A 27332-nucleotide genomic window follows, 5' to 3' on the forward strand; every position below is an offset into this window, starting at 1 on the left:
TCCCGCCTCTCCCCGCCGCGGGGGCCGGCAGAACCGCGCCCTTTATTAGCTGCAGGCTGACCCCGGGGGCTGTGGGGGTCAGGATGGGGTCGGGGCGGAGGGCTCGCCCGGTTCTTTAAAAGCTATAACAAGCTGTCCGTCAGGCGGCCGGGAGCGTGTAAACGAAGCCGGGCCTGCGGAAACGCTGTCCCGCTTCTGTTAACACCCGCCCCGCATTCACTCGGCCGCTCCCCGGCGCCCGGGCCATTCAGCTCCGGGAAGCGGGCAGACGGCCCTAATCTGCCTCTTGGGGGCGGGGGGGCGGGCGGGCGTTTATTATGGGATCACAGAGCTCAGCTCGGACGGGCCTCTGCCGCCGCGGAGTGGGTGACCCTGTGACAAACTCAGTCACCCGCCTCCTGCAGAGCGGACACTTTCCTCCCAAAGCCACGGGACTGGGAACACGTGCTTTTGGGTGAGGGGGTTCAGAGGGTCCTTCCTACCCATGGCGGGCTCCTGGCCCGGGCAGGCACACTTTCCCGCTTTCCAAAGTGCACACACCATGGGCCGCCCCCTGCTCAGCAGGGCGGCGGGTGTTTATAACTTTCACGCCACGTGCCCACCCTACGCCCTGCGGGCCCCAGAGGGCCGGCGCGGCCCGGGTGGGTGCGGGACGGGGAGGTGGCGGGAGCGGCCTGTTTGTAGGGATCCTGTGGGTGAGCCGGGGAGCCAGGCCACCGGGATGGGAACATCACACGGGGGTGAGGACGGACGGGGTCGGGGAGGGGTCAGGGACAGTCTCCTGAGCTCCGGAGACACCCTCTCCTGAGGTTCCCTTTCGGGTGTTTGGCCTTAGGGCGGCCTGCAGAGCGTTGGGGGCTGAACGGGCCTGCCTCCTCCTCCTCCTCCTCCTCCTCCTCCTCCTCTTCCCCCCCCCACCCCCCCCCCGACCCCGGTCACAGAGGACATGAGAGATGGGGTGTCAGATGTTGGAATAACTACATGGACGTCAACCCTGGCTCCGGCTCCTGATTGAACCGTGAGCAGGAAGGGCTGCCAGAGCAGACTCTTCTTACACGGGCCATTCCGGCCACGCCGCCTGGTGACCTGGTGCGTCGGGAAGGTGGTTAACAGACTGAAAGCACTCACCGGAAGTCCTTCCCTCTGCTCCCAACGCTGGGGGTCTGAGCTATGCTGTCTGCTCAGAGACCGGGGGGGAGGGGAGAGAGTCCAAGAGGGATTACAGGGGAATTTTTCCTTCTTTCCCCCTTTCCTATTTCAGCAGAATCACCAGGGGGAAATATACCAAAGACCCAACTCAGACAGAGAAGCCTCTTAGCGGTCCCCATGCCCAGATGCCATTACTTAACGGAACGGACTGACTATACGTACTTACGTCGCAACACGGAGGAAATTTAAAAATTAGTCACTGAAACGTCACTTGGAAACCACTGAGTGACTGCAGGTGAGACTGTCCCTCTCCGACCACACGATGGGAAGGGACGAAGGGGAAGGAGGTCGTGGAGAATTTTAAAGTTATCGCTTCAACGCCAGCCCGGACTGAGAGATGACAGACGCTCTGCGAGGGCAGCGTCCTGAGACCCAATCGGAATGGGTGGTTCCCACCCCGCCGTCTCTTTGCTCAGAAAAGGGCTCGTCCCAGCCGAGTTGGGACAAATCTATTTTTACGACCATTGCTGCGAGGAGACCCACCCATTACCGCGTGAACTGTCGCCAGGAACTGTTCGGAGAGGGTGACGGCTATCCATAAACAGGGTCCTGGCGCCCAGGCACACGGAATAGCTACGCATCAGGAAGGACTCGGACAGCGCCATCATCCCGACTCCTGTCCCTCCTGCTCAGGGACAGACGACAAGGCAACCGCTTTGTAGCAACGACAGACCTGCGGGCTCACCCTAACCCGCCGGCCCAGGCTCCCGTCCATCCATCAACCGTCTGTCAGATCAGAGCAGGGGACCCTGAGAGCGAGCATGCGAGCATCGATTCTGCAAAAACGGATGATGTGCACGAACCTTCTCCCGGGGGGCAGCCTTCTACCCACAGGCCAGGCCCCCGCAGAGCAGCCGGGTGGGAGCCGGCGGGATTCCGACGTGGCCAATTCTAAGACCAAGTTCAAGCCACCCAGAAACCGGCCCGACCTGAGTCACCAGGCTGGTCCTTAGATGGCTGATGAACAGGGTGCTCGGTCCTCAGGGACTTACTTATGTTGCATCTGCTCAAGGTGCAAACATTCCTGGAAATGTCACACCCCGGGTTACATCGCTTACGCATCTAGAGGAAACCACGGACCATCGCCGTGAGCGTGGGTCCTACGTGCCGGAAAGCTGGCTGTGGCCGAAAGCGTTCACCCAACCGGCTTCTGTGTCAAGACTCCCTCCCACGAGAGCGACGAGACCGGCCAGACACAGCCCTCGCGTTCGGGAAACAGCAGAAACTGGTTTTCTGCGTTCGGGAAACAGTTAACGGGACTCACCTGGCATGCCACTCCCTCCGCAGGGTCTGGCGCGCGGTGAGCGAGGCGAGGATGGCGGTCACCATGGCGTTCCTCTGTCCCACGGGGACCCCCTCTCTTCGCACTTCCTGGAGCACCCCGTTTGTCTAGAAGAAAGGATAAAAAAAAAAAAAAAAAGAAAAAAAGAGTGAAAAATTAATAATACAAAAAAAAAAAAAAAAAAAAAAAGCCCATAAGCAAATCAGGACAGTAAATCAATGGCTGTTTCATTACAGTTCCCCTGCTAACAAATCGATACGGTAAATGATGGTCGGGAGCGGCCGGCGTGGAGTTTGTGTTTAATCAATGTACACGGCGCAGTGGTAAACCGGGGGCCCCGCAGCCCCGAGTCATACCCGCGTCCTGCGGGCTCCCCTCTAATTTTCTCGGCGCCCCGATGGCTTTCTTCCCTGGGACTCGCCTCCCAGGAGCTATTATTAGACGCGATTTCCAGGCACGCTGTGCCCTGCGCCGTTTCTTTTGCCTTCAAATGAAGAGAGGGTCTCTGGCTTTCTCTCTCTGCGTTTCCTGCCCACCAGCCGAGGCCTGCTGTACAGCCTCTCTTACTGGGATCATTCAATTCTACTTCCGGCCAAGCCGGCAATCCTGTTGTTGTCTGTCAATTTGCTTAGTTCCTACCATCCCGGTCCTCTGAGTATTCCTGGCTTCCTGAAGTTCCTGAGTCCAGATCCTTTTCTTTATGTATGTATTAATGATGTCGGAGAGATAGACAGAGACATCCATGATGAGAGAGAATCATTGATGGGCTGCCTCCTGAACATACTGAGGATTAAGCCCATATTCTGGGCACGTGCCCTGACAGGGAATCAAACCCTGACCTCCTGGTTCATAGGTTGATGCTCAACACCTGAGCAATGCCAGTTGGGTTTCTTCTCTTTTGATAATTCGAGTTATCCAATATCCTTTCATCAAAGTCCTACTTTGTTCAAATTTACCAGATTCTGTTTCTGTTGCCTACAATCTAAAACCCTACAGATGCAGCCCAACCGGTGTAGCTCAGTGGTTGAGCATTGTCCCAGGAATCAGGAGGTCACAGTTCGATTCCCAGTCAGGGCACATGCCCGGGTTGCGGGCTCCATCCTCAGTAGGGGGTGTGCAGGAGGCAGCCGATCAATGATTCTCTCTCATCATTGATGTTTCTATCTCTCTCTCCCTCTCCCCTTCCTCTCTCTTTTGTTTTTAAAAAACCTCCAAGGAACGGTGAAACGCAATTTGCCAACCTCAATCCAAGAGCATTTCAACTTTTTTACGTGTATGCTTTATTGGTGGAACTGCAAAAATAATTCCATTCCGGTCAATGATTTGGCAGTTCCTTATCAAAGTCACACCGGCACTTCATACAGGATGCAGAAATCGCATTTCTAGGGACTTATCTAAAGAAATTAAAGCCTTATGTCACACAAGAACATGCACACTGACGTTTACTGCACCTTTATTCATAACCGCCAAACACCGGAAACAACCTAATGTCCTTCGCAGGGGCGAGGGATCAACACACCATGGTCATCCACACAAGAGAATCCCTGCCGCCTGGCACTGCGAAGGGACAAGCAAGTGACATGCACAGCTCCTGAGATGCCTATGAAGGCATTATGCTGAGCGAGAAGGGCCAGTCTCAAACCGTTAGGCCCTGCGGGGTCCCATTTGACATCTGGGAAAGGCAAATTATAGGGCGGGAGAGAAAACCAGCGGTGGCCGGGGATTAGTCTGGATGAGTGTTATCATGGGGGGATTTTTGGAAACAGAGGCCTCTGGTGTGTCCTGATTGCAGTGGTGGTTACATGATCTGATACACATGTTAAAGCTCACGGACTGTATATCCCCAAACAGTCTCCACTGTATGAAAATACTGTAAGGTTTATTTTTTCAGTGAATGTTCATCAAGTGTTTAGGACAAGAATGGTGTAGAGAACATGCTGACACAACTACATCGGATGAATAAGTAGTTAGCAAAAACAGGAGGAAATATAGGACACCCCCCCCAAAAAAAAATGTATCCACACACTTTGAATAATTATAAAGGCGGTGTTTATTCAAATAAATTTCATTTTCAAAACTGAGCTATCGGCTGGTGAAGTATATATTCATTTGGGGAGGGGAGGGCTGTATATCTGGATGACAAAACGAAATCTGTTACAACTTTTTTTTTTTTTTTTAACGTTGGAAAAGGAGGGGGTTGAACTTCCATGGAGCGTGCAGACCCTCCAGTATAGCTTTTCATGAAATTCAGAGTGAAAAGCGGTCCTTGCCCGGATGGGAAGTCCCGTGTCCAAGATCTTCCTTCCCCCGGGATCCGCGGGGCCGTCCTGCTCCCCCTGGCAGCGCTGGCTCCCCGGGGGCTCGGTTTGCACAGGAAATGTGAACCGGCCCATTTTCCCATCAGGAGGAGCACAGAGCTGTCTTCCAGCGAGCACCAGCGTTCAAACGGGCTCCGGTTACCAAACACATTCTTCCTCCTCTGCCCTCAGAACACGGGGCGAGGGAGCCACCGGCTCGGAACTCGGGTTTGGGGGTGGAATTTCACCCACTGCCATTCTTTCTCAGCAGAAACCTACGGAAGCGCTGGCGAACAAGGAGGAGACTGAGACTGTCCCGCAGACGGCTGGCCACTCGAACCCCAGCCGTCGCCTCCTGGCTGCACGCCTCGTCCACACAGCGACATGGAGAGGACAGCCCCCTGGGTTCCTGTGGGGCCCGTGCCCAGGACAGATGGCCCTGGGATGACCAGCTCTGTTCCGTCTTAAACTCACTTGTCGACCTACTGCTAGGTTGTGCTATTTTTCTTTGATGTCCTCACCCGAGGATATGTTCCCATTGATTTTTAAGGGGAATAGAAGGGAGAGGGGAAGACAGAAATATCGATGTGAGAGAAACACATCGATGGAGTGCCTGCCGCACAAGCCCCAACCGGGGCCGGGGCCAGGGAGGAGCCTGCAACTGAGGTACGTACATGGCCTGGACCGGAATCGAACCCGGGACCCTTCAGTCCGCAGGCCGACGCTATCCACTGAGCCAACCCGGCTGGGGTGGTTTGCTATTTCAACAAAAGGATTCCTGAGAATGTAGATGAATCGAAATCAAAAACTTCAAAAGGAAATCCATCTCTCCGCCTTGCCTGGAGAGCTTTGTGCTGAGTGAAATCAGCCGGTCAGAGAAAGACAAAGCATCGCACGATCTCACTCACAGGTGGAATCTAATGAGCCAAATAAACTGGTGAACAAAACAGACCCAGAGACACAGAGGCATGGAGCAGACTGTGGAGTCTCAGAGGGAAGGCGGGGGAGGCTGGGTGGGTGGGGAGAGATCAGCCAGAGAACTTGTCTGCACAGATGCATCCCCCTTGGACACAGACAATAGGGGGGGAGGGCCAGGGAAGGGGGAGGGGAAGAGGGCAGGCTAGAAGGGGTCACTGGGGGGAAGGGGGGACATATGTAATGTTTTCAACAATAAAGATTTACTTAAAAAAAAAAAAAAGGAAATCTGGCGCCGCTGAACACACACAGCTGTGAGGAGCCAGCGGCAGGCCCCTCTGCAGACCCTGGTGCTGGTGAACCCGTGTCCTCGGAGGGTGGGTTCATTTTAGAGTCGTTTCTCCGTTGAGTAAGCCCCCTCCAATGGCTTTAGAGCCGTGGTCGGCAAACCGAGGCTCGCGAGCCACACGCCCCCGAGTGAGGCTCTGCCACAAAACACCACGTGCGGGCGCGCAGGTGCAGTGCGGCTGAAACTTCGTGGCCATGCGCAGAAGCCGGTTTTCGGCTCTCCAGCGAAATTTCCATCGTTGTACTGCTGATATTTGGCTCTGCTGACGAATGAGTCTGCCGGCCACTGACCCAGAGGAATTACAGCACTGACTCCTTACCAGTCCTTCTCTGTGTCTCTCCCTCTTTGGGTTCCTTTCTGGTTGGGGGGAAGGGGAGTGTCACAATTTCAAATCGACCTTTAACTCCAAAACTCAGACCCCTCCAGCCTTGTTACCCATCAGAGGCCTCTGTCTAAGGAGACGGGGCGAACAGGAGGCACCCCACAACCACGGCCACGGCCGGTCCTCCCTCGGCTTCCTGCATCAACGCAAAGGAACGAACCGAAAAGGAAACTCTGCCTCTGGTTTCCCAATTTCAAGAGGCACATACACACCAGGAGGCCGGGCTGCGTCTCCTGCCCGCCACCCCCGTCTCCCCACCCCCCAGAAAAGCCACCCCGACCTCATGGGCCCAGTGCTGACCCTCGCCCTCTTCACATACGATCTGCCTGGCGTGAGGGTGCGTTTCCCTCCGCGCACACAAATGACAGAGGAATGCCCGGCTGATAACAAGGGCCAAAGGTCCAGCTTGTGAAGAAACGCGGCTTAAGATGTTATCGGCTGGGAGAGCTATTTCCTCCCGTCCAGACCCCGGCCAGGGCTCCGCTCTTCCAAGTCCAGGACTTTTTCCCCCTTCCTTTCTCCCCCCCCTCCACTCCCCCCCCCTTTTTTTTTCTTAGAAGAAGAAGAAGAAGAAGAAGAAGAAAGGCCCAGAGCCCACTGAGAGAGCCTCTGTCCCATCAGAGAGGGGTCAGCCGGGTCCTCCCTCTTGACCGGCTGTCAGTGTCGCGGCCTCTGTGCGGCCGGGGCGCAGCGCTGAGTGATGCCCCACACCGGCCGCCCGGCCTGCCGCACGGAGGGCCCGCAGCCCCACAGAACAAATAAACAGGTCCGGCCGCCCTCTGCCCCCTTCATCTCCCTCTCCCGAGCGGGGGGGGGGCTTTGGGGGTGCTGATGTTTACACAGCGCTCAAACTTGCTTTCCCCCCGCTTCCTGGATCTGGGAGAACACATCCTGGATGGCCTGGGCTCCGAGATAAGAGGAGGCCCCGCTGGGGGCCGTGCCCTGGGCCGCTTCAGGCTGCTGTCCGCCGCCTGCCCTCCCCTCCAGGCCGTGCCCTGGGCCCCTTCAGGCTGCCCTCCCTCCCTCCCCTCCCCTGCCTCCCGGCCCTGCAGCGACTCTGGGCCCGGAAGCGGGAGACGAGCTGGCCCGTCTGGAAGGGAGGTGAGAGGCAGGAGGAGCAGCCGTCCATTCCCTCCAGCGCGCACTGCGGAGCGGAGGGAGCCGAGAACAGTCCAGAAGGTCTGCCTGCGGGGAGGGGGCTCAGGGAAAAAGCTCGTCTGATCAGTTCCCCAAGAAGCGTGTGAGGGGGGAGGACACGCGGCCTCCCGGGGAACGGCTCTGCAGGAGGCTCGCCTGCACAAGGTGCTCCCTCCGTGCTGTGATTCCTGCTGTCAGCGGTGTTACGGGTACAAGCTGGGGGTGGGGGGGGTGGGGGAGGAATGATGAAAAATACGGACCCTGGTTGTTACACGCTGAACGACGACGGCTATGACGTGGGACAGCTAGTGCCCCCCAAGCACTTCCCCGGTGCCTCCCCCTCTCTCCTCCCAGCACAGGGACCACCGGGACCCTGCGCTCCCTAAAGCTGCAGGGCCCAGCAGCCTGCAGGGACTGAGGGCATGGAGCATCGGCAGCAGGGGGCAGAGGGGGGGAGGGGAGGCGGGTCCTGCTGGAATGCCAGGGCCAGAGAGAAGGGTGCCCCGATGCAGGGGGCCAGGGCAGGGAGTGGGAACAGCCCAGAGCTACTGCTGCTGCTGCTGCTGCTCAAAACAGCCCATGAGTTTGTCAAGGAAAAAAAAGGAGGAAGAGAGGGAGGGAGGGAAGGAAGAAAGGAGGGAGGATGAGGGAAAGAGAGGGAGGGAGGGAGGGAAAGAGAAAATATAAAAGAAAAAAAAAGGGAATTAAAAACACGAGAGGAAAGAAGAAAGGAAGAAAAGCGAAAGGGGAGGAAGAGGAGGAGGGGAGAGAGCTGTTTATGGAAGCCAGCTGCCGGCCCGGCGCCGGCCCCCTCGCCCGCCCCCTTACGCGTGCAGCCCCGCTGCCCCCTGGCACAGGTACAGCTAAACGCTGCCTCCGGTGCCTCGGAAAGCGCTCGGCCGGTTTGTCCGTGATTAATGGCCAGTGACACGGCCGGCCATATGGAGCAGAGGAAAAGCATCGAGTAACTCATACCTCTGCCGGGCCCGCGCGGCCCGGGGCTCCCGCGGACGGGCAGGGGCCGGGGGCAGCGCGGCCCGGGGTCCTGCCCCTGACAGCCCATTAAGGAATCGCCAGGCACCTAGTCCCCGCTCTGCTGCGGGCTTCTCGGGGCAGCCCAATAAAACAGAAGCCGGCTTTCCAGCGAGTCTTAAATCTCCCCCGTGCGGTGCATTAACGTCCGAGGCTCAGACAACGCCACCTTCTTATGGTGGGAAACGGGATTTGATTTCTAGGCTTGCCCGACTTACGGAGAGCCTTTTTCCCTGACTGTTACGGAGTTCGAAAAATCATTGTTCTTCTCCTGCCCCCTCGTCCCCCCCCGCCCCCCGCTCTGTTTTCCAAGTATCCGAATAGATCCGCTTGCTTCATCCGCCTCCTCTCTGTCACCAGTCGCGCGGCCCGTGCGCTAACGCTGACTCGTAGAGAGGGGGAGGAAACGGCGGGGCGATTCCTGCCAGGAGAGCCCTGGCGTCATTCTAGCTTCTGAAGCATCAGCTTTGTTTTAAAAACAAGGGCGGAGCCCGGCTGGTGTAGCTCAGTGGTTGAGCGTCGACCGAATGGTCATGGTTCGCTTCCCGTCAGGGCCCAGGCCCGGGGTCGCGGGCTCCATCCCCAGGGTGGGGCGTGCAGGAGGCAGCCGATCCATGATTCTCTCTCGTCATCAATGTTTCTATCCCTCTTCTTCTCCCTTCCTCCGACAAATCAGTCAAAATATATTTTAAATAAAAGTGAAAATAAGGGGAAGGAAAAACAAAACCCGTACACACACTCGTACGACCATCACCTCCCCTTCCCCGTCCGTCGGTGAGATGAGGCCATTCCGTGCGGGAAAGGACAGCCCCTGACCTATCCAGCCGTCCTACTGTGTGCTGCGGGGGACACCCCGCTCTGGGCCGGCAGGGCGGGGCCCAGCTAGCCCACTTCGCAGTCTGTCCGCTTCATCCGCCGGGACGATCTCTGCCCACTGGCTTTCAGCCTGAGGGGAATGTGCATCCGTTTCCGCGGTGTTTTCCCTCTCCAGGACTTTCCGATGACGGCACTGAGAACCGCGCGCACCCGCACCGGGACGTGCCTTTGTCGGCTCCGACGCGTGCTGGCGGAGAAGGCTTGTTGGCACCTCTCGTTAGAAAATATTTATACAATGTTTTATGTCTGAGCGTTCTCAGGTGCTGAAATTATCCTCGGCCCCGAAGACGGCATTCCCGGGAAATTCCACCTGACTGCCTATTCATTAGCGGGGCTGTAATTGCCTCCACTGCCTAAGCGAGCTCAAGGCCCATTTAGCACGAAACTCCCCGCCTCCCTCCTTCCTCCGAATGCCCGCGTGGGTGCTCTCCGGGGTGAGCACGGCAGCTAATTAACCGTGCCATCGAACGGAAAATACCCAGGCGTGTCTTAGGAGGAAAAGGGCAAGCAAAAGCGTTGAAGCTGAGTCGATAATGGGAAACGAAGACACAACACACGCCTTCCTCAGAGACAGACGGCCCAGTGTATTCGTGGACCGTTATGGCGTAAACATGCGCCTTGCTTTGTCCTGGCATGCCCGCCTATGGGGTAGGACGGTCGTGGCATTCCCATTTTGCAGATGGGAAAACTGAGACTGGGAATGTGAAACAGCCCAGAGCGATGTGCATCCCTGGCACAACTGCTGGGGGGGAGAATTCTGTGTATTTCTAGCTGGCTATTCGCAGCAGTGGAAGCTCCAGCGCAGTGGTCGGCAAACTCAGCAGTCCACAGAGCCAAAGAGCAACAGGACAACGATTGAAATTTCTTTGGAGAGCCGGAAACCGACTTCTGCGCACGGGCCGAGAGGTTTTAATTGCACTGTACGTGCGCGCCCGCACGTGGTATTTTGTGGAAGAGCCACACTCAAGGGGCCAAAGAGCCACATGTGGCTCGCGAGCCGGGGTCTGCCGACCACTGCTCTAAGGGGTTGTACAGAAAAGAATTATAAAGAATACATTTCCACCCCACACATAGTTAGAAAGGAGTGCGTATCAAAGTATCTTTCTAAAGTCTCGTGCATGGAAATAAACCTACTCAGCTGCAACATTTTCAATGAAGAAAATAAGGTTTATCAACAGACGCGCACAGAGCAGTGCTGCCTGGGTGTAGATCTGAGGGCAGACCTACGCACAGATCGCACATAATGAATAACAGGAGAATGACAGCGACTTCCTTCCAATCCCTTCTGCAGGGCCTTGATGGATCTGTGTCTGTTCCTCAAAAACTGCTCACCCTACAAATAAGAGCAGAACTCTGCCGACCCCACGGCCACGTGCACAGGCCCCGGCTCCCAGCCACCACTTCTAAGGGTCTCGAGGCGCTGGCCTGTTCCTTGAAGGTGAAGGATGGCGAGCTACGCCGAGCACCTGAATGATCGAGCCAGGGACCACGTCTGTCCTAAAAGGAAGGGGCTTAGCTCCTTCCGCTCCGAGGGCGCGGGAAAAGTCACCCAGTATCTCCGTCAGAGGGGCCCCCTGTCCCCAGGCCGGTCCCCCCGAGGTCTGCCGCTCACACTGGATGACATGAAGTGTAAGACACTGGGGTGCGGGGAGGCCTCTGAAAGGGAACGGGAGAAAGAAACCACGCTGGCAAGAGGATCCGGCTGACAGCTCCATCCCTTACTCGGGACAAGTGAAGATGTTTGTGTTCCGAGACTCTGTGGGTGAGGGGGGAGGGGGGGTGCGGGCCTTTGTCTGCAGCCCTACAGTGTGTCTTGAACCCGACTGCTGCCTGCATCACTGAACATATGTTTTCTGTGCAGGAAGCGGAGCAGAAAGGCTCTTTGTTATCACTCACTCCTTTGTAGATAGCTGCTCTCCACCCCCCTCCCACCTCCTCGCCTGCCCATCCCTCTTTCAGGAACATCCAAACCAAAGCCCTGGTGGAAATTAACCGCTGGAGGGGAGGGGGCAAAGCTGAATGCCCCTGAGACTCTTGTGGTGCCCCAGCACCGAGACCTCGGGTAGTAATTATAGTGATGGTGATGGTGGTAGTGAGGGTAATAGTGATGGTGGTGGTGGTGGTGGTGATGATGTTGATAGTGGTGGTGGTAATGATGGTGATGATGATAATGGTACCATGTTTCCCCGAAAATAAGACAGTGTCTTATATTAATTTTTTCTCCCAAAGTTGCGCTAGGTCTTATTTTCAGGGGATGTCTTATCTTTCCATGCGCTAGGTCTTATTTTCGGAGGATGTCTGATTTTCAGGGAAACACAGTAATAGTGTTGATGATTGTGATAATGATTGTCATGGTAGTGGTGGTGATGGTGATGATGGTGGTGATGATGGTGATGGTGGTGCTAATGATGGTGACAGTGATGGTGATGGTAGTTATGGTGATGGTGATGGCGATGATAGTGGTAATGATATGGCAGCTCGAATTGTTGAGTGCTCACTACATGCCAGGTGCTGTCACACACATATCACTGACTCCTAAAAATAAGTCTATGAGATAAAGAAATTATTATTTATATTTTGCAGATTAAAAAATTGAGATACAGAAAGATTAAGCAACTTGCCAAATTGTACGCTATTAATAAACAGAACCAAATATAACACACACTAGAAGCTAACATAATTGTAAAATGATTTACACTTTGAAAAGTGTTTTCATATCTCGTTTAATCACCATAAAATCTACGTGAGTTAGATACAGCAGGAATTATTAAACACATTATTACAGGTAAGGAATATGAGCTCAGCTAAACTAAATAGCTCATCAATATCAAAATTAGTGCAGGAGTTGAGTTAGGAATGGAAATGTGGGGTTCTAACTCCGGGTCTAGCACCTTTAAGCTCAGCACACCAAACAGAAGGCACTAAAGGCAAATTCTCATGTAATAATCCATTTGAGTCTCTGCTATGTGGTAGACATCCAGGTAAAAACATACATACACACACACACACACACACACACACACACACACACACACACAATATACACACCAGGTGAAGGTAGCCAATGGGGTTACATAAAATAACTGTCAGACTCAATAAAGCTCTTATTAATGACTTTGATTTATAAAAATCATTTATAAAAGTTGCTCTACTAGAATGTCCTATTCATTGCCTGTGATAGCCTCAACTTTATCATTTAACACTGACCTGTTGACTTATCATTTTCATTTCAGGGCAACAAAAACTGAAAGGTAGGCCTGGAAGAATGGCAGACCCTATAACTAATAAATTTCACCACATACATCTGCCCACCCTTAAAACAAATTCTTATTTTTCTTAAGATTCTTGAGCTCAGAGCGATGTCTCACTGTAATCACGTGGCTCGTGCTATTGACAACGTGCCTCGGAAAACTCCGAATGGAGCAGCAATCTGGTAGGGATAGCCACTCAGCGAGGGCCACATGGGCAGAGCGGCCGTGCTTGCCCTCAGGCAGCAGCTACCTGAGACAGCCGTGGTCCCTGCCGAGGCCACCTGTCAACAGCATGGTCTGTGAAGTCTTCAATGCATGAGCTGCGGGCGCAGTTTCCAATGGGAACTCAGAACCCTTTTAAATGACCGTGAGCTCAGCTCATTCATTTTCAGGGGGAGACGACAAGGATTCCAACTGCAGCCATTAATCCCTTTAGAAAGCTCTCCTCCCTCCAGCGATACACCTTGTTGTAAACAGGTACAGGCTGCGCGGAGTTTACTCTTAGCTTCAAAGAGGTAATGCAGCCTGGCTGGCATGGCTCAGTGGTTGAGCATTGACCTATGAACCAGGAGATCAGGGTTCGATTCCCGATCAGGGTACATGCCCGGGGTTGCAGGCTCGATCCCCAGCAGGGGGCATGCAGGAGGCAGCCAGTCTATGATTCTCTCTCATCATTAATGTTTCTATCTCCCTCTCTCTTCCTCTCTGAAATCAAGAAAAATATTTTTAAATTAAAAAAAAAACAACACACACAGAAAACGTCATGCGGTCACCCTACAGTTGCTTAGAGATCCCCAAAGACACCCTAAGACAGATGCCTGCTCCTCTCCGACTCCCCTGCCGGAGTGTCACGCTTTGATAAGCGGACAGGAGTGGCTCCTCTTCCCGGGAGAGACGTCGCATCCCCCAGAGGAAGCCGCAGGAGAAAGTCCTCTCATGTCCAGATCGTCTCCGTGAGACGAAGCGGGGACCCTCTCACCTTGGGGTGCAGACAATGGTTCCTTGAAAGGTTAGAAAAATGGGCAACCACAGAGCAGCCGCCTCCTCCTCCTCCTCCTCCTCCTCCCGTGCCAAGCCCACCACCTGCTGCGGCACTTTTGTTTCCATCGCAAAGGAGCCTTGGCGTTGGGAGGCCCAGGTTTAATGTTTGCTCAACTGGCCCCTTAACTCTTAAAGGGGCCGCATGAGAAATAGTTCCGGCCTGAAAAACAGAGACAGACGCCAACATAACTGTCCCGATCCGCCCTCACAAATAAACACAGGCGGATCCGTGACCTCGGGCAACGGCCTGCTCACCTTTACAGGCAATCCCAGGGTCAGGAGGCGCTCTGTGTTTATTTCTTAAAGTATGATCGGTCCCACCTAGCTGGTGTTGCTCAGTGGATAGAGCGTCGGCCTAAAGACTGAAGGGTCCCGGGTTTGATTCTGGTCAAGGGCACATGCCCGGGGTTGCAGGCTCTATCCCCAGGGTGGGGCGTGCAAGAGGCAGCCGATCAGTGATTCTCTCTCATCATTGATGTTTCTATCTCTCTCTCCCTTCCTCTCTGAAATCAATAAAAAAATATTTTAAAAAAGAAGTATGACCGCTCCCTAAGAACCTCGTACATTTGTGATTTCACGGTTCGCTGCAGTAACAGGCGCTGCGATGAGCGGGAATGTGGAGTGTTAAAAGGAAGGGGGTGGAATCACTGCAGAGACACTGAGCAGCTTTCAGCTTCTGACGGCAGAAAGGGAAAACTTTTCAGCGATTTGGCCGGGTCAGTAAGACGTAACACAGGTCAGAGGAACCAAATGGTACCCCCAACTCCCGCCTGTCGGTCAATGGGCGGGCTGTCTCGTGGTTGGATGCACAGGCAAAGGCCGGGCAACTGTCGTGGGGAAACAAAAACCTCCCTCTTTGTGGCGCCCGGACAATCGGTGACTTCTGAGCGGGGAGCGCCGGGGCCCCATTCACCGGGTCGGCAAGGCCGGCTCTGCATTAAGGCAAACAAAGGAGCCGTCTGCATTGTCGCCGGGCAGGAGGGTTAAGCATCTGACCTGCCGGGACGGCGCGCTGTGCTCGCGGGAACGGCCGCTGAGAACATAAACAAGGGTTACTGCCGAGGGAGAGAGGGGACCCGTTCGCGACCATCTCGGGGGCCTGCTGTCCAGCTGTTGGCATCCGGGCGCTGCCTGCCCCCTCGGGATGCCGCTTGCCGAGCGGAGCCGGCTTGGGAGGCGATGGTGAGTCCCTGCACCGTCCGCCGCGGCCGCCCCTCCAGCCTGGGGATGCCGATCCTTGGCCACAAGGCGTTTTCCCAGGAATGAGGTTTGACGGCCCGGGGCTGACCCAGAGAGCCCGTGGCCTCCAGGCAGCCCTCCCCTCGCTGCCTGGCCTCCCCGAGGGGCTGCATTCGGGGAGCCGGAACGCGGGGGGCCTGGCAGGAGGCAGGAACGTTGGGCGTCGGAGAATGCGATGCCTTTGGAATAGGCGGGTTTTGCTCTAAAGCACAATCGCATCCCGCCTTCCTCTCCACAAAAGATGGAAGAAAAGCTGTTAGCCTGCTAAGCAGTAACATCTCTGAAAAGCACGTGTGTGTGTGTGTGTGTGTGTGTGTGTGTGTGTGTACGGGAACAGACATCCGGTCACGTGTTCCCAACCTGCAGAGGAGAAGCAGCGAGGCCTCCAGCTCCGTCAGAAACAGGCAGCACCAGTTCCCCGGACAGAAAGAGCCACGCCCTGGCCGGACCCGCCCCTCTGAACACATGGGCTTGATGGGAAGGAAATCTATTTCCACTTCTCAGAATGGGAACCGTATCCAACCCCTTGTGATGCTAATGGGAGACACTGCTCTCACCCTCCATGAATCTCCGAGGTGCTAACACAGAAAGCCAGGGGACGCACGGGGGAAGCTTAACCTGGTGTCTGAGGCCAGCGCGTACTCGGCAGGGGCTGAAGGGTAAGTGGGCATCCCGGCCTCTGATGCCCGGCCTACTAGAGACTTCCGGCTGAGGCGGCTTAGGGCACACGTCACTGTGAGTGAGTTTCCCCCCGGAATTGCAACCCTTTGCCCCCTTCCTGGCACCCCAGCTACACTGTACAAATAGCCAGCACCCTCCTCGGCTGCTCCACAGCGGGCACACGCTCACTCGTGCAATAACGAAGGTTATGTTTGCCCCTCTGGGGGCTCCGTGTCTTCCATGCAATCTGCAACAAAGCGCACCTTGCTTTTGAAGAGAGCCATCCTGCGGTCCCGGTATTGATTTTTCATTTCGCTCCGGGAATGCGGCCACAGCTTTATAGCAGATTGACAGCATTACGGTCTCCGTGGCCTTGGAGACCAAATTAATCGCAAAATCAGCCATCTGTGTTTATGCCCCCGAGTTCGGTTTCAGTTCCCACCACGAACCGCAGAGCCACCGCCGGCGCCCGGTGCGATCCAGCAGGTACACGGCCGGACACACACCACCCCCCCCCCCGGGCCCACCCCCATTCATGGTGTACAGCGATGGCTTTGCAGATCAAAACGTGTGCCGCTGGGTCAGCCTCTGGCCGGGGCCCCTGAATGTCCACGGCTAATTTCGGGAGGGACTCGGAGGAAAGCTGGCCCCCTACCGGCCAAAAGGTCCTTATGCTCAGGCACCTCAGGGTGACCCAGCAGACACGCTGCTCTCAGAAACCTCCTCTCAGCTCAGATCACACAAATGTAGAGAGAGTTCACCTGCCATCTCCCACCTGGTCCTCGCCCGCCTTCCCGCTGAAACTCTTTTCACACGAAAGGCAACGTAGGGGTGCCTGGAGCCACCTGAACCCCCTCGGGTCTCGGCTCTGTGAACCTCCCTCATCCATCAGTTCCACCAGCTACTCTCAGTTTCCTTAGAGCCACTCCGCTTCACTGCTGTCCTGCGCTTGTCCTTTACTCTGGTCATCCCACACTTCCCCTTTGATTTTCCCTCATTCTTTTTTTTTTTTTTAATGTTTTTGTTGATTTTTAATGAGAAAGGAAGGGAGAGGGAGAAGGGAGAGAAAGCTAGAAGCATCTATGAGAGAGAAACATGGATAGGCTGTCTCCTGCACGCCCCCTACTGGGGATCGAGCCTGCAATCCAGGCATGTGCCCTGACCGGGAATCCAACCAGTGACCTCCTGGTGTGTGGGTCAACGCTCAACCACTGAGCCACGCCTGCCAGGGTGATGATACTCCTTCCTCTGTAAGCTCCGTTCTCTCTCAGGCCAACAACTTTAGCTACCGTCTCCATGGAGATGACTGCCATGTGTTAGGCACCTTCAAGCCCGGATTAGCATGAGGATGCTGCCTGGCACATGACAGGCACACGAGGAATGCCCTCGGGAGACGTGGGTGGAACTCTCCGATCTACATCGGTTCGGATATCTCTACCGGTATTCCCAGGTCTTCTCCGGTGCTCTGCTGGCTCCTCATACCCAATACACAACCAAATGCCCTCCTCTGCTGCTCCTCACCCTTCCGGCAACAAGACCTGAACCTGGGGAACTGCCTGGGGCTCTTCCTCGTCTCTCATCGGGACACCTGTGGTGGGGAAGATGGGTGTTGAACACTGGGATTCTCCCCTCCTTTTCCCTCCCATTACTGCTGAGGGTCAGAATCACGTTATATCATTCTTCACCAGAATGCCTCCAACAGGCCTTCCTGCCCCCGCCTCTCCTCTCTACAGTCTACCCACAATGCTGCTGCCGGTTGCTGTTCTCCAAAAAGGGCCTGACTCGACCCTGTTGCTTCTCAAAGATCTCTGAAAGCAGCTCGCACCGTGATCTCCGGGAGAAAGGCCACATCTATGAGCATGCCACTGAAGACTCCTCCTGAGCCCGCCACGTCCTCCTCCTGCCACGTGTTCCCTGGGCCCTAGGTGGTACCCCCTCTGCCACGCGACCCCAGACAGGTGGCCGGAGCCCTGGTCACCAGGTGCCACGCCACTCCTGCAGACGTGCCCGGGGAGGCTCCGCCCCAATGGGCCCCGCCCCTCCTCCTCATCCCTGAAAACCTTGCCTGAAACAGCAGTTCACTGCGCAAGGCGCAATAAGAAAGCGCCGCCTGCCGACACCGGTGTGGCTCAGTATATGGAGCATCGGTCTGCGGACTGAAAGGTCCCGGGTTCGATTCTGGTCAGGGGCATGTACGTTGGCTGCGGGCACATCCCCGGTATATGCAGGAGGCGGCTGGTCGATGTTTCTCTCTCATCGACGTTTCGGGCTCTCTATCTCTCTCCCTTCCTCTCTGTAAAAAATAAATTATATATATATATATGTGTGTGTATATATATAAAGAAGGAAAGAAAGCACCCCCTCTTCAGTGAAGCCTTCCCAGTTCTCTCAACCTCACACTGTGACCCCACCTTTCCTGTGGCCCACCAAGCCTGCTTGCATGTGTGTCTATTTCCTCGGCACACATGCCAGCTCCATGACGCAGCGACTCTGCCTTTTCGCCAACGCCAGACACCCCGAGTCCTAAAGAAAAATTTCAAAAACCGTCTGTCAGATTGAGCCTGGGCTTTGTGCCCGTCTAGGAGATGCCCGCTGACCATGAAATGTCAGAAAGCATCACGGGCTCTCCTGGAAGAGGGCGTGGGAATGGCGGTCCGGGCACCACCCCAGGCCGGCCGGGGAGCACAGCAGACGTGGATGCTCGGAGGAGGAGGCTGGGGAGTCTCCGTCTCAGCCACAGAGAGGACAGGGGTACTCCCCTGGGGCGCCCGAGGCTAGCATTTCCCCTCACACTGAGACATGTTTATAAACACAGGAGGCTGCAATAAAGCTCACGTGAGAGACAAAACCCAGCCTCGGCCGGTGTTTACATTCTGATCAGGGCAACAAACCACTTCTCACCAGGAGATCCCAACCCGGCCGGCAGAAGGTGCCTGTATATGTGCCAAGAGCACCCTGGGCCAGGAAGCCTCCTGGCCCCTCCAAGCTGGAACTAGCGTCTGCTGTCCCAGACAGGCCTCTGTGCCTTCTGGACCCTTCTTTTCCCAAAACGAAGACAACGGGAGGGCCATCTCTTGGGCCCCTTCCCACGCTGACGTTCCGGGGTCCCATGGCCATGGGAGCCCCCGTAGACAGCGTGGGATAGAGGCTGCAGGCCTGGAAAAAAATGAGCAATGACCAATCTGACTGCGTCTCTGCCCCATTTCTCTGGCCTTGGGAGGGATCAAGAGACATTGAAAGGGAAGACACTCCAAAAAAAGGCATAAAAGCTATTTGTTCTCTAGGGAAGTGCCACTTGGGTGTGGCTCTCTCCTAAGATGCTCTGGTAATGTGAGACAGTGGCCCCAAAATATCATTTCTCCATCACCCTGATACATGTGGTAGCCTCATAGGTAACGCCAGACCTTAGATCAGAGGGGAGCATCTGTCCCTCGGGCCACATAAGGCCTGCAAAATCATTTGGTCCGGCCCTGCCAAGGCATCAGGGTGAGTTAATTAAATGCTTGATCAAAGAGAGCGAGCTAATTTTTTAGGCGGATAATCTTATACGGCCTACAAATGAGGTTATAAATATCCACATGGCCCTTGGCAGAAAAAAAAAAAAGGTTCCCCATCACTGCTTTAGATTCTCAAACAGAATCGAAGTGGAGGCAATCCTTCAGAAGCAGCCCTCTGAAGAACAAACTTGATCACTAACCAACCAGAGAGGCCCAGTGCATGAAATTCGTGCACTTTGGGAAGCGGGGAAGGAGCCTCAGCCTGGCCTGTGCCCTCTTGCAGTCCAGGAGCCCTTGGGGGATGTCCGACTGATGGCTTAGGCCCGCAGTCATCAGTCAGGCATCCTTAGTGCAGCCATGGAGGCAGGAGAGGGTTACTGCTGCGCTCGCCAGCCGTGAGCCAGGCTTCTGGCTGAGCGCACTGACCACCAGGGGGCAGCTCCTGTGTTGAGTGTCTGCCCAAGGGCAGTTGGGCTGCTCATCCCATTATATAATACCCCAACTTTTCCCTTTGTTCCAGCTCAGTGGTCAGCAAACTGCGGCTCTCGAGCCACATGCAGCTCTTTGGCCTCTTGAGTTTTTAGCAAAGGCCAGCTTAGGAGTACCCTAATTAAGTTAATAACAATGTACCTATCTACATAGTTGAAGTTTAAAAAATGTGGCCCTCCAAAGAAATTTCAGTCGGTGTACTGCTGATACTTGGCTCTGTGGACTAATGAGTTTGCCGACCACTGCTCTAGCAAAGGACTTCCCGGGAGAGAGCAGGCCTCCTCTCAAGCTCTCCCGTTCACACGTCCCTCCTGATCTGCATCCCCGGTGCCCAGCCCCCCAAGGACGAGCCCCATCACATCGCACGGCACCCCCTGCTTCCGAGCCGTGCGGGTCTCAGCACTCCTGGCGAGAATCGGAAGCCGTCACCTGCGCGGCCCTTCCTGGATCTGTGTGAAGTGCAGCGAGCAGCGAGGATGAATATTAATATGCCTTCCATCATCAAACGCTGTTGCATACCCGAAGGATGATAAATATTTTAATCAGTTTGCAGCTTGTCTGGAGGAAGCCGGTTTACTCCTCGGGGATTTCCCTCGTTCCGCGCCGAAAACCTGTCCAGGGCGTGTCGCCTTCCCTCCAAAACTTGGGGGACCGGGGCCCGAAGGCCGGCTTTGCTGGAGAACTTGTTTAACTGCTCCCTCTGCCGGCACCGCGGTGGGGCTGTGCATGCCGCAGGGTTCCTATTGACACATCCTCTCCTGTGCTCCTCATCCTTTCTTCCTAAGGTAACCCCCCTCTTTTTTGTTTCTTCATTCTCCCCCGAGGATACTTCCACATTGATTTTTAGAGTGAAAAAGAGAAGGAGAGACAGAGAGAAACATCCATGTGAGAGAAACACATCGATTGGTTGCCTCCTGCAGGTGCCCTGACCCGAGGTAGGTGCCCTGGACCAGAATCGAACGCAGGATCGAACCCAGTCCACAGGTGGACACTCTATCCACTGAGCAACACCGGCTAGGGCCCACGGTAACATTTTTAAGGGCCATTCAATTTCCCAACCCACTGGCAGGGGAAACCCTAACACTGAAAAGATTCCCAACAACGGGCACATCCTTTGGGAATCTTGCTTCCCTTCCAAACGGATAGGTCTGCTGATTTTTTTTTTTTTTTTAACACGACTTCATTTTCCTAAAGGTTCTTCTAGAATATTTCTTTATAATAAGACAATGATAGACTAGAGCTGGATTTCATGTCCCACTTTACCACCCCCCAAAATAAAAAATAAAAAAACACCAGAGGGAAGAATGCATACCCTTGTTTTATGCGGCATCTTTTCCTGGTAAGACGCAAACGCCTCACACCCCAACTGGCACCAGGGTTTCTGCGCTCACCCCTGCAATGCTGTGATGGTCGGCCAGTCAGAGTCACCCCAAATACATCCCATAACCCAAACCCCCAAACCCCAAGCCCCTGGGAACAGTAGCAGGGTCCTCACACCTTTCCATCAGTAGGAATTCCAGGGCAGTTAAAATGATTTCAAACAAAAGAGTTCACCTATTAAAAAAATATATACGTATATACATAAGTTTATAGTGTGTGAAATGTGTATACATGTGTGTGCGTGTGTGTGTGTGCCTGTGTGCGTGTGTGCGTGTGTGTGTGTAATAAAGGTTAGCAAAATGTTGCTGAAGCCTAGGAGACCGGGGCTAACATGGAAGCCCGGGCTGTTTGTGCCAGTTCGTCTCTCACACTAACAAGAGCGGAGAGAGACCGCAAGGCTTTTGCTCGGCATTTCCTAGCTCCCGTCACTCCCATTGTGTGCAGAGCAGAGGCCTGGACCTGTCCCTCGACATTCCTGGGTGTCACAGGCCCTGTCCTGGCTCCAAACCAATAAAGGTGGGCTCTCACGCAGCCCGCACAGGGTTAACACAGAAAGGCCTGCCCACTGGCCGGCCCTGCTGCGCCCGGAGATAGTGTCGCCGGATGTATCCTCCGTAGGATTGCATTCAGCGCCGCCGTCTTCCAGTACAAAGCTGTGGGCTGTAGCCGCTTGCGGGAACATAAGTGTCCCTTTTTTCCGAGGCGCCGTATCTGTGTGTGAAATTCTCCAAAGGGGTTTAAGTATTTACCTGGAACACTATCAGAGGAGCTCTAAATTCTTCCTTATCCAGCTGCAGACACACTTCAAAGAGAATCCTCAACGCGCTCCTTTGTGCTCTCAGCGCGTTCTGTGTCTACAGCTCGAGCCTGGATTCTCTCGGAATTGTAAATTTCTCCCCCAAAAAGACAGGGCACACGACATTTTCTCTTTTTTTCTCTCTCCAATCATGACGGAGTCTGCAGCAGCGAAGGGAAAAAATTGGGGAAATCTGAGAGAAATCCAGAAGGACAGGCAAAGAAGGAACCAAAATATGTTCACAATGCATTGCTGGATTCAGCGTGCCACCGTTTCGCCCCAGACAGCTCAGTCCTGATGGAATACGGCGGCTGTGGGGAATGGGGTGGGGGGGTGGGGAGACCCGGGAACAGAAAGCACCAGCCTTCAGTAAACACATTGCAGACAATAAAGATGTAAGAGCCAAGGGTTGTAAGCCACTGGAGGCTGAAGAGTGCCTTTTCCCCCCCAAATTTCCAAAGCTAAACACAGTGGTCCCAAAACTCCATGTCTGCGTACATAATTTGAATTATTGGGTGCTTGTGACTGTTTACCTGCCCCCAGTCTTTGCTTATCCCGGGCCACTCAGCACGGAAACAGCCCCCCAAAAAATGGAGAAGGGAATTGAAATTCTAATTTCCAACCGCCAGCCGCCTCACACCAGATCTTAAATGACTGTAATACATTCCTGCTCCTGTTTCAGAAATGCTAGCTCTGAAGAAACAGAAGGCAGGGCGATGTGAGCAAATAAAAGGTGGTGCATGCATCAGCACCAAAAGGGGAATAGACCAGTACATATGCACACGTGCGTACGTAAGTCGGTGACTTCATCATCGAGAGGGACAAAATATTGACATGTATTCGTACACTTTCTTGCTCACGCCCTCCAAAGCCTTTCATCCTAAAAGGAAGTTTAAAATGAACTCGGCTCGCGGAGCTATACGTGACAGCAGAGACCAGCACGCTCCGGATGCGTCTCGGTGTGTGAGACAGCAGCCCTGTTCTTCTCTCCAGTTCCCAAGATTTCCATCTCAAGCGCCGTGAGGATAGCTTCATCAATCTCTCCAAAAACAAATAAGCGGCTCCCCGGCTCCCCGCCCCACCCCCCGACTGCCCGGCCTACACTGAAGGGCCCACCAGACAGCGGGCAGGCTCCGGGGCGAGCTGTGCCAGGAGGTGACGCAGGCCGGAGTGCCGAGGGAGAAGGGAATGGCTCATCCCCAAATTAAACCATCGCCACGGCTCGTAAAGGACGGCCTTTCTGTCTTAAAACTGTTAACCATGAGGAGAGGGTCACGGTATGAAATAAAACGCCTCCTTCTCTTCCACAACGCCCAAGTTAGAGCACAAACGGGGAGAAGGAAATGCCGCCTGCGGCCCCCGAGCCTGAGGACACGCTGTGCTGTACGCGGCTCCCAAGCGGATACGTTAAAATAATCCAGGCCGGGCTCCTCCCGCCCAGGTCCGTGAGGGTGAGGGAGGCCGAGGGCCATGGAGTGGCCTTGCTCCTCCCCAGCCCGGGGCACTGTCAGGCCAGGAACACTCAGAGCCATCAGCATCCCTGGTAAGAGGGCGGCAAGATCTCTCTCTCCGGTTTGGAACTCTCAGTCCATCTGCAAATGTTTGCTCTTGAAAGCTCCTCTAGAACAGCATTTTTCAACCGCTGTTCCGCAGCACACTAGTGTGCCGCGAGATGTTGCCTGGTGTGCCGTAGGTGCAGACAAGACAAGAATTTTATAATTTTTCACTATTTTGTTTACTTAATATTTCATAATAAAGTAATTATAAAATACTTTCTTTGTGTTTATTTGATTCCTATTCAAGAGAATTACTTTATATATAGTCAATATAGGCACAGAGTTAAATTTTTTAACATTTTCTAATGGTGGTGTGCCTCGTGATTTTTTTCATGAAACAAGTGTGCCTTTGCCCAAAAAAGGTTGAAAAACACTGCTCTAGAACATCGCCGTCGCGTTACAGCAAACGGAGCTTTGAAAAGAACCGTGTGCCTGGTCAGAAGGAAACGAGTAAATGTCACCGGAGCAGAGGACCCCGCGCCCGGCACCCCGGTCCCTGGGAAGCCGGGGACGGTGAGAGGTCTCGGAGGTGGAGTGAATGGCAGTGTGGCGGCCGCGATACCGGGCCCGGAGAGACCAGCGGCCTATCGGATCCATCGCGGCTGCAGCCCGCCCTGGCCCCGCAGGAGGCCCGGCTCCGCGGATTTTTTCAGATTTCTCTGCACCCAGGGAGCCAGCCTGGGCGCTTCCTTTCAAATGGTAACGCTGCTGCCCGGTCCCGGGGAGTCTGCTCCGCACACGGACTGCTGTGTGCGGGGCGGGGGCTGGCTTCGGAGAAAGCAGAAGACGCACACATGTCTGAATGGGGGTGCGGGGGCAGAGAGCCTTCCCCAGCGCAGAGCTGGAGGAGAGGGAAGGTTAGGCGAGGCGCCTGGGCTGGAAGAAGGCCTCGGCTGCTCTGGGGTTAATCCGGGAGGTAATATTCAAGGGAGACCTGATATTTTATCAGAATGCCGTTCACATGCAAGGGTTTGCATTTACATCACAAGAGGGTGCGGCCAGCAAAACTCTCCTCGGGGACTGAAATGGCAGGAATAAACAGCACACACACACACACACACACACACACACACACACAGTCCCAGTGCCAGCCGGACCCGGGCAGCCGAGGCCGGGGATCTCACAGACCGCGGACTCGGCTTTCTGAGAGACAGGTGGCGAGTTAGGACGTGTGAGGCAATGACTGCCCGCGGCAGCGACGTGGTTTCAAAGCTCATCCTCCATTCTTCTTCCCTATCGTACCTGAGTCCACACCCGCCAACCACAAAGGGAAAAAAAGAAAAGGAAAAAAAAGGACACAAAGACAGAGAGAAACCACAGCGTCAGCCTCTTTGCCTGCCTCCTAAGCAGAGGGGAATCGTAACGCACACGTGGCCGGGGTTCTCTGCTTTATTTTCTCCCCCAGAGAGACGGATGCCATGTTAATCAGAGAAGTCTTTCCGCAACACACACACACACACACACACACACACACACACACGTGATTTTACGATGCAAAAAAAAAAAAAAAAAAAAAGCGTAAAGATAGAGAAGAACCGTTTGTCTGCAGGGATAATAAGCTTGAGTAGCATGTTCCCTGGAAGCCACGTGAGCGCGCTCAGAAACGCCGTTTCCATTAGTCTAATGCTATCGGATCCAAATGTGCACCAAACTCCGCACTTTTTATGTTAAATTGCTGTTGAATTTGTTAACCCACAACTGATTTCCTGTGTTATGGAATCTGGGAGATTACAGCTAACGTGGAGCAACGGGGATAATTCGACAGTGGTGCGTTTGTGTGCATTTTCCTGAAGGGCCGGCATCTGGGGGCCGCCGACTGGCAGCTCAACATTGCCCCCTACTGCTTGGCACTGGGAACGAGGAGGCAGGAATCCAATGGGCCGGGGCCAAGTAACAAACCCCCGATACCTGGTCCTGCACAAACAGAACCATGGAAGCGTGGACCTTTCCAAGGATCATTCTCCTCTAACCGCAAAAATAAGTTAGTATGAGTTTGTTCAAAGCCATTCAAAAAGGGCTTGAAGCGGCGCTTAGGTTTAATTTGGAAGTTAGATTGGCCCAGCCTCCCCTCTGCTGATAGTGATCGTCCTGGGGCTGGAGGCAGACACTGAGGCCATTCATCCCCCTGGAAGGCTCGGCGGTGCTCCGCCCACAGCCGGCGAGCTCCCTGGAGAAGCCCCAAGACCGCTCTTCTCCGTCCCTGTCGCTCACACGAGCCTCACAAAGTGAACAGCAGACACCCCTCCTCCTGCGGCATCCTAACGAAATTTCTCAGATGAGTTCACGGGACCAAAGGTTTTTACTTTAAAAAACAAAAACTTGAGCCAAAGCAACTGCAAATCATTTTGAACAAAATCAGTGAGTTCTGCCCAGCTGATGTAGTAGTTGAGCGTCCGACCTATGAACCAGGAGATCAGGGTTCGATTCCTGGTCAGGGCACAGGCCTGGGTTGCAGGCTCCATCCCCAGTGGGGGGCGTGCAGGAAGCAGCTGATCAATGATTCCCTCTCATCATTGATATTTCTCTCTCTCTCTCTCTCCCCCCCCCCCGTCTCCCTTCCCTTCTGAAATTAATAAAAATATCTTTTAAAAAAAATTTCAGTGAGTACCTTTCATATTCATCTACCAATCCTAATTCAGGAAGCTGTCCGCTTACAATCCCCTGAATTCCTTGTCTCACGCTCCCCCGCTCCCCCACTTCTGATCTTGTTTGTGCAGTTGCTGGAGCCTAAATCCCCCCACGTGCGGGTCTGACCCTCTGCCTCCCCAGCCAAGCTCCCCCCAAGCCACATCGGCAGCGTCATAGCAGTGCCAGCTCCCGGGGTCTGAATGCAGGCCCCCCCTCCCGCCCCCCGCCTCCAGTCTGTGATCTTCTGAAAACCTCCCTCACAGGGTTTCCCTAAGCCAGTGTTTCCCAAACTTTTGACGTATGTGAACCCCTTCTATCATTTTCGTAACGCTGAGTACCCCTCGTGCTCATGAGAACGTAGAATTAGGTGCAGCTAAGCACGGTGCAGTGCAAATCCCCACCAAACTCCGGTGCAACGCGCACCCCCACCAGACTCTTCCCGCACCCCTGGGGGTGCGCGTACCACACTTTGGGAAACACTGATCTAAGCCAAAGCAACACCTGGGCTGCCCGTGTCTCCCTCCTCCTTCACCCGGAGGGGATGGTTCCGGGCACAAGCTGCAGAGCAGGCTGCCCGGATTCCATCTCGCCAGGCCGCTGGCTGGGGGACCTTGGGCGTTGGGGACCTTGGGCGCTGGGGACCTTGCGGGAGGCACTCATTCCTCTAGGCCTCGGTTTTCCCATCTAGAAACTAAGGCTCACCACAGTTTCTGTGGCTCACGGGACTGTTGGAGAGGCCTAAAAGCTAGTAGAGGGAAAGCCCTTTGAATAATGCTGGTGCTTACCCAAGTGCGGACGCATGTATGTTGGATCCCGTTGTTACACTGCTCTCCCTTCATCCTTACCAGCATTTCCTCGAGTGTCCAACACAGCGCCTTCTGGGAAGGGGAGGCTCAAAGGGTGTTCATTCAACGGAACCGAGGTCACACTGACCAAATCCCGGCTGCCCCGTTCCCTTCCCGAAAGGAACCAAACTCAACCATTCAAAAAAGTGACACACGTGTTTACCCATGTGACCCGAGAATCCACACGGTGCCCTCCCCAGACGCCGGCGCAGGCCCCCGCGCACTCACCGCCACTTCCATCCTCCGCCACATCTCCTCCAGCCGGGCCATGGGCTCGCACCACCAGTCGGTGCACTTCCGGGGGCGACTGCCTTGGAACCAAAACTGTCTCAGCCACTCGAACTCGACCTGCGGACGGCAAAGAGCAGCGGGTGGTTACAAGGCCCTTGTGACGGACATCAAGGACAAGGGCTTTGTTGCTCAGTCCTCCCACAGGAACTTCATCGCGGAGGAGGAGGAGGAGGAGGAGGA

At 54.6% G+C, this 27332-nt stretch overlaps 1 protein-coding gene across 2 annotated transcripts in view; it reads right to left on the minus strand.

Moving 5' to 3' along the window:
- Window positions 1-27332, minus strand: part of FTO (FTO alpha-ketoglutarate dependent dioxygenase) — a 205205-nt gene that overhangs the window by 97420 nt on the left and 80453 nt on the right. The window contains exons 7-8 of one of the 2 annotated variants that reach the window (XM_036440606.2): window positions 27090-27209; window positions 2474-2598 (exon numbers count right to left, since the gene is read on the minus strand). In XM_036440606.2, the coding sequence (XP_036296499.1) occupies window positions 2474-2598; window positions 27090-27209 (245 nt within the window). Of the gene's footprint in view, window positions 1-2469; window positions 2599-27089; window positions 27210-27332 lie in introns of those variants that run through there. The other variant, XM_036440607.2, reaches the window with a different exon arrangement.

Source organism: Pipistrellus kuhlii, unplaced genomic scaffold, assembly GCF_014108245.1.
Source record: "Pipistrellus kuhlii isolate mPipKuh1 unplaced genomic scaffold, mPipKuh1.p scaffold_m20_p_17, whole genome shotgun sequence".
Taxonomy (NCBI): domain Eukaryota; kingdom Metazoa; phylum Chordata; class Mammalia; order Chiroptera; family Vespertilionidae; genus Pipistrellus; species Pipistrellus kuhlii.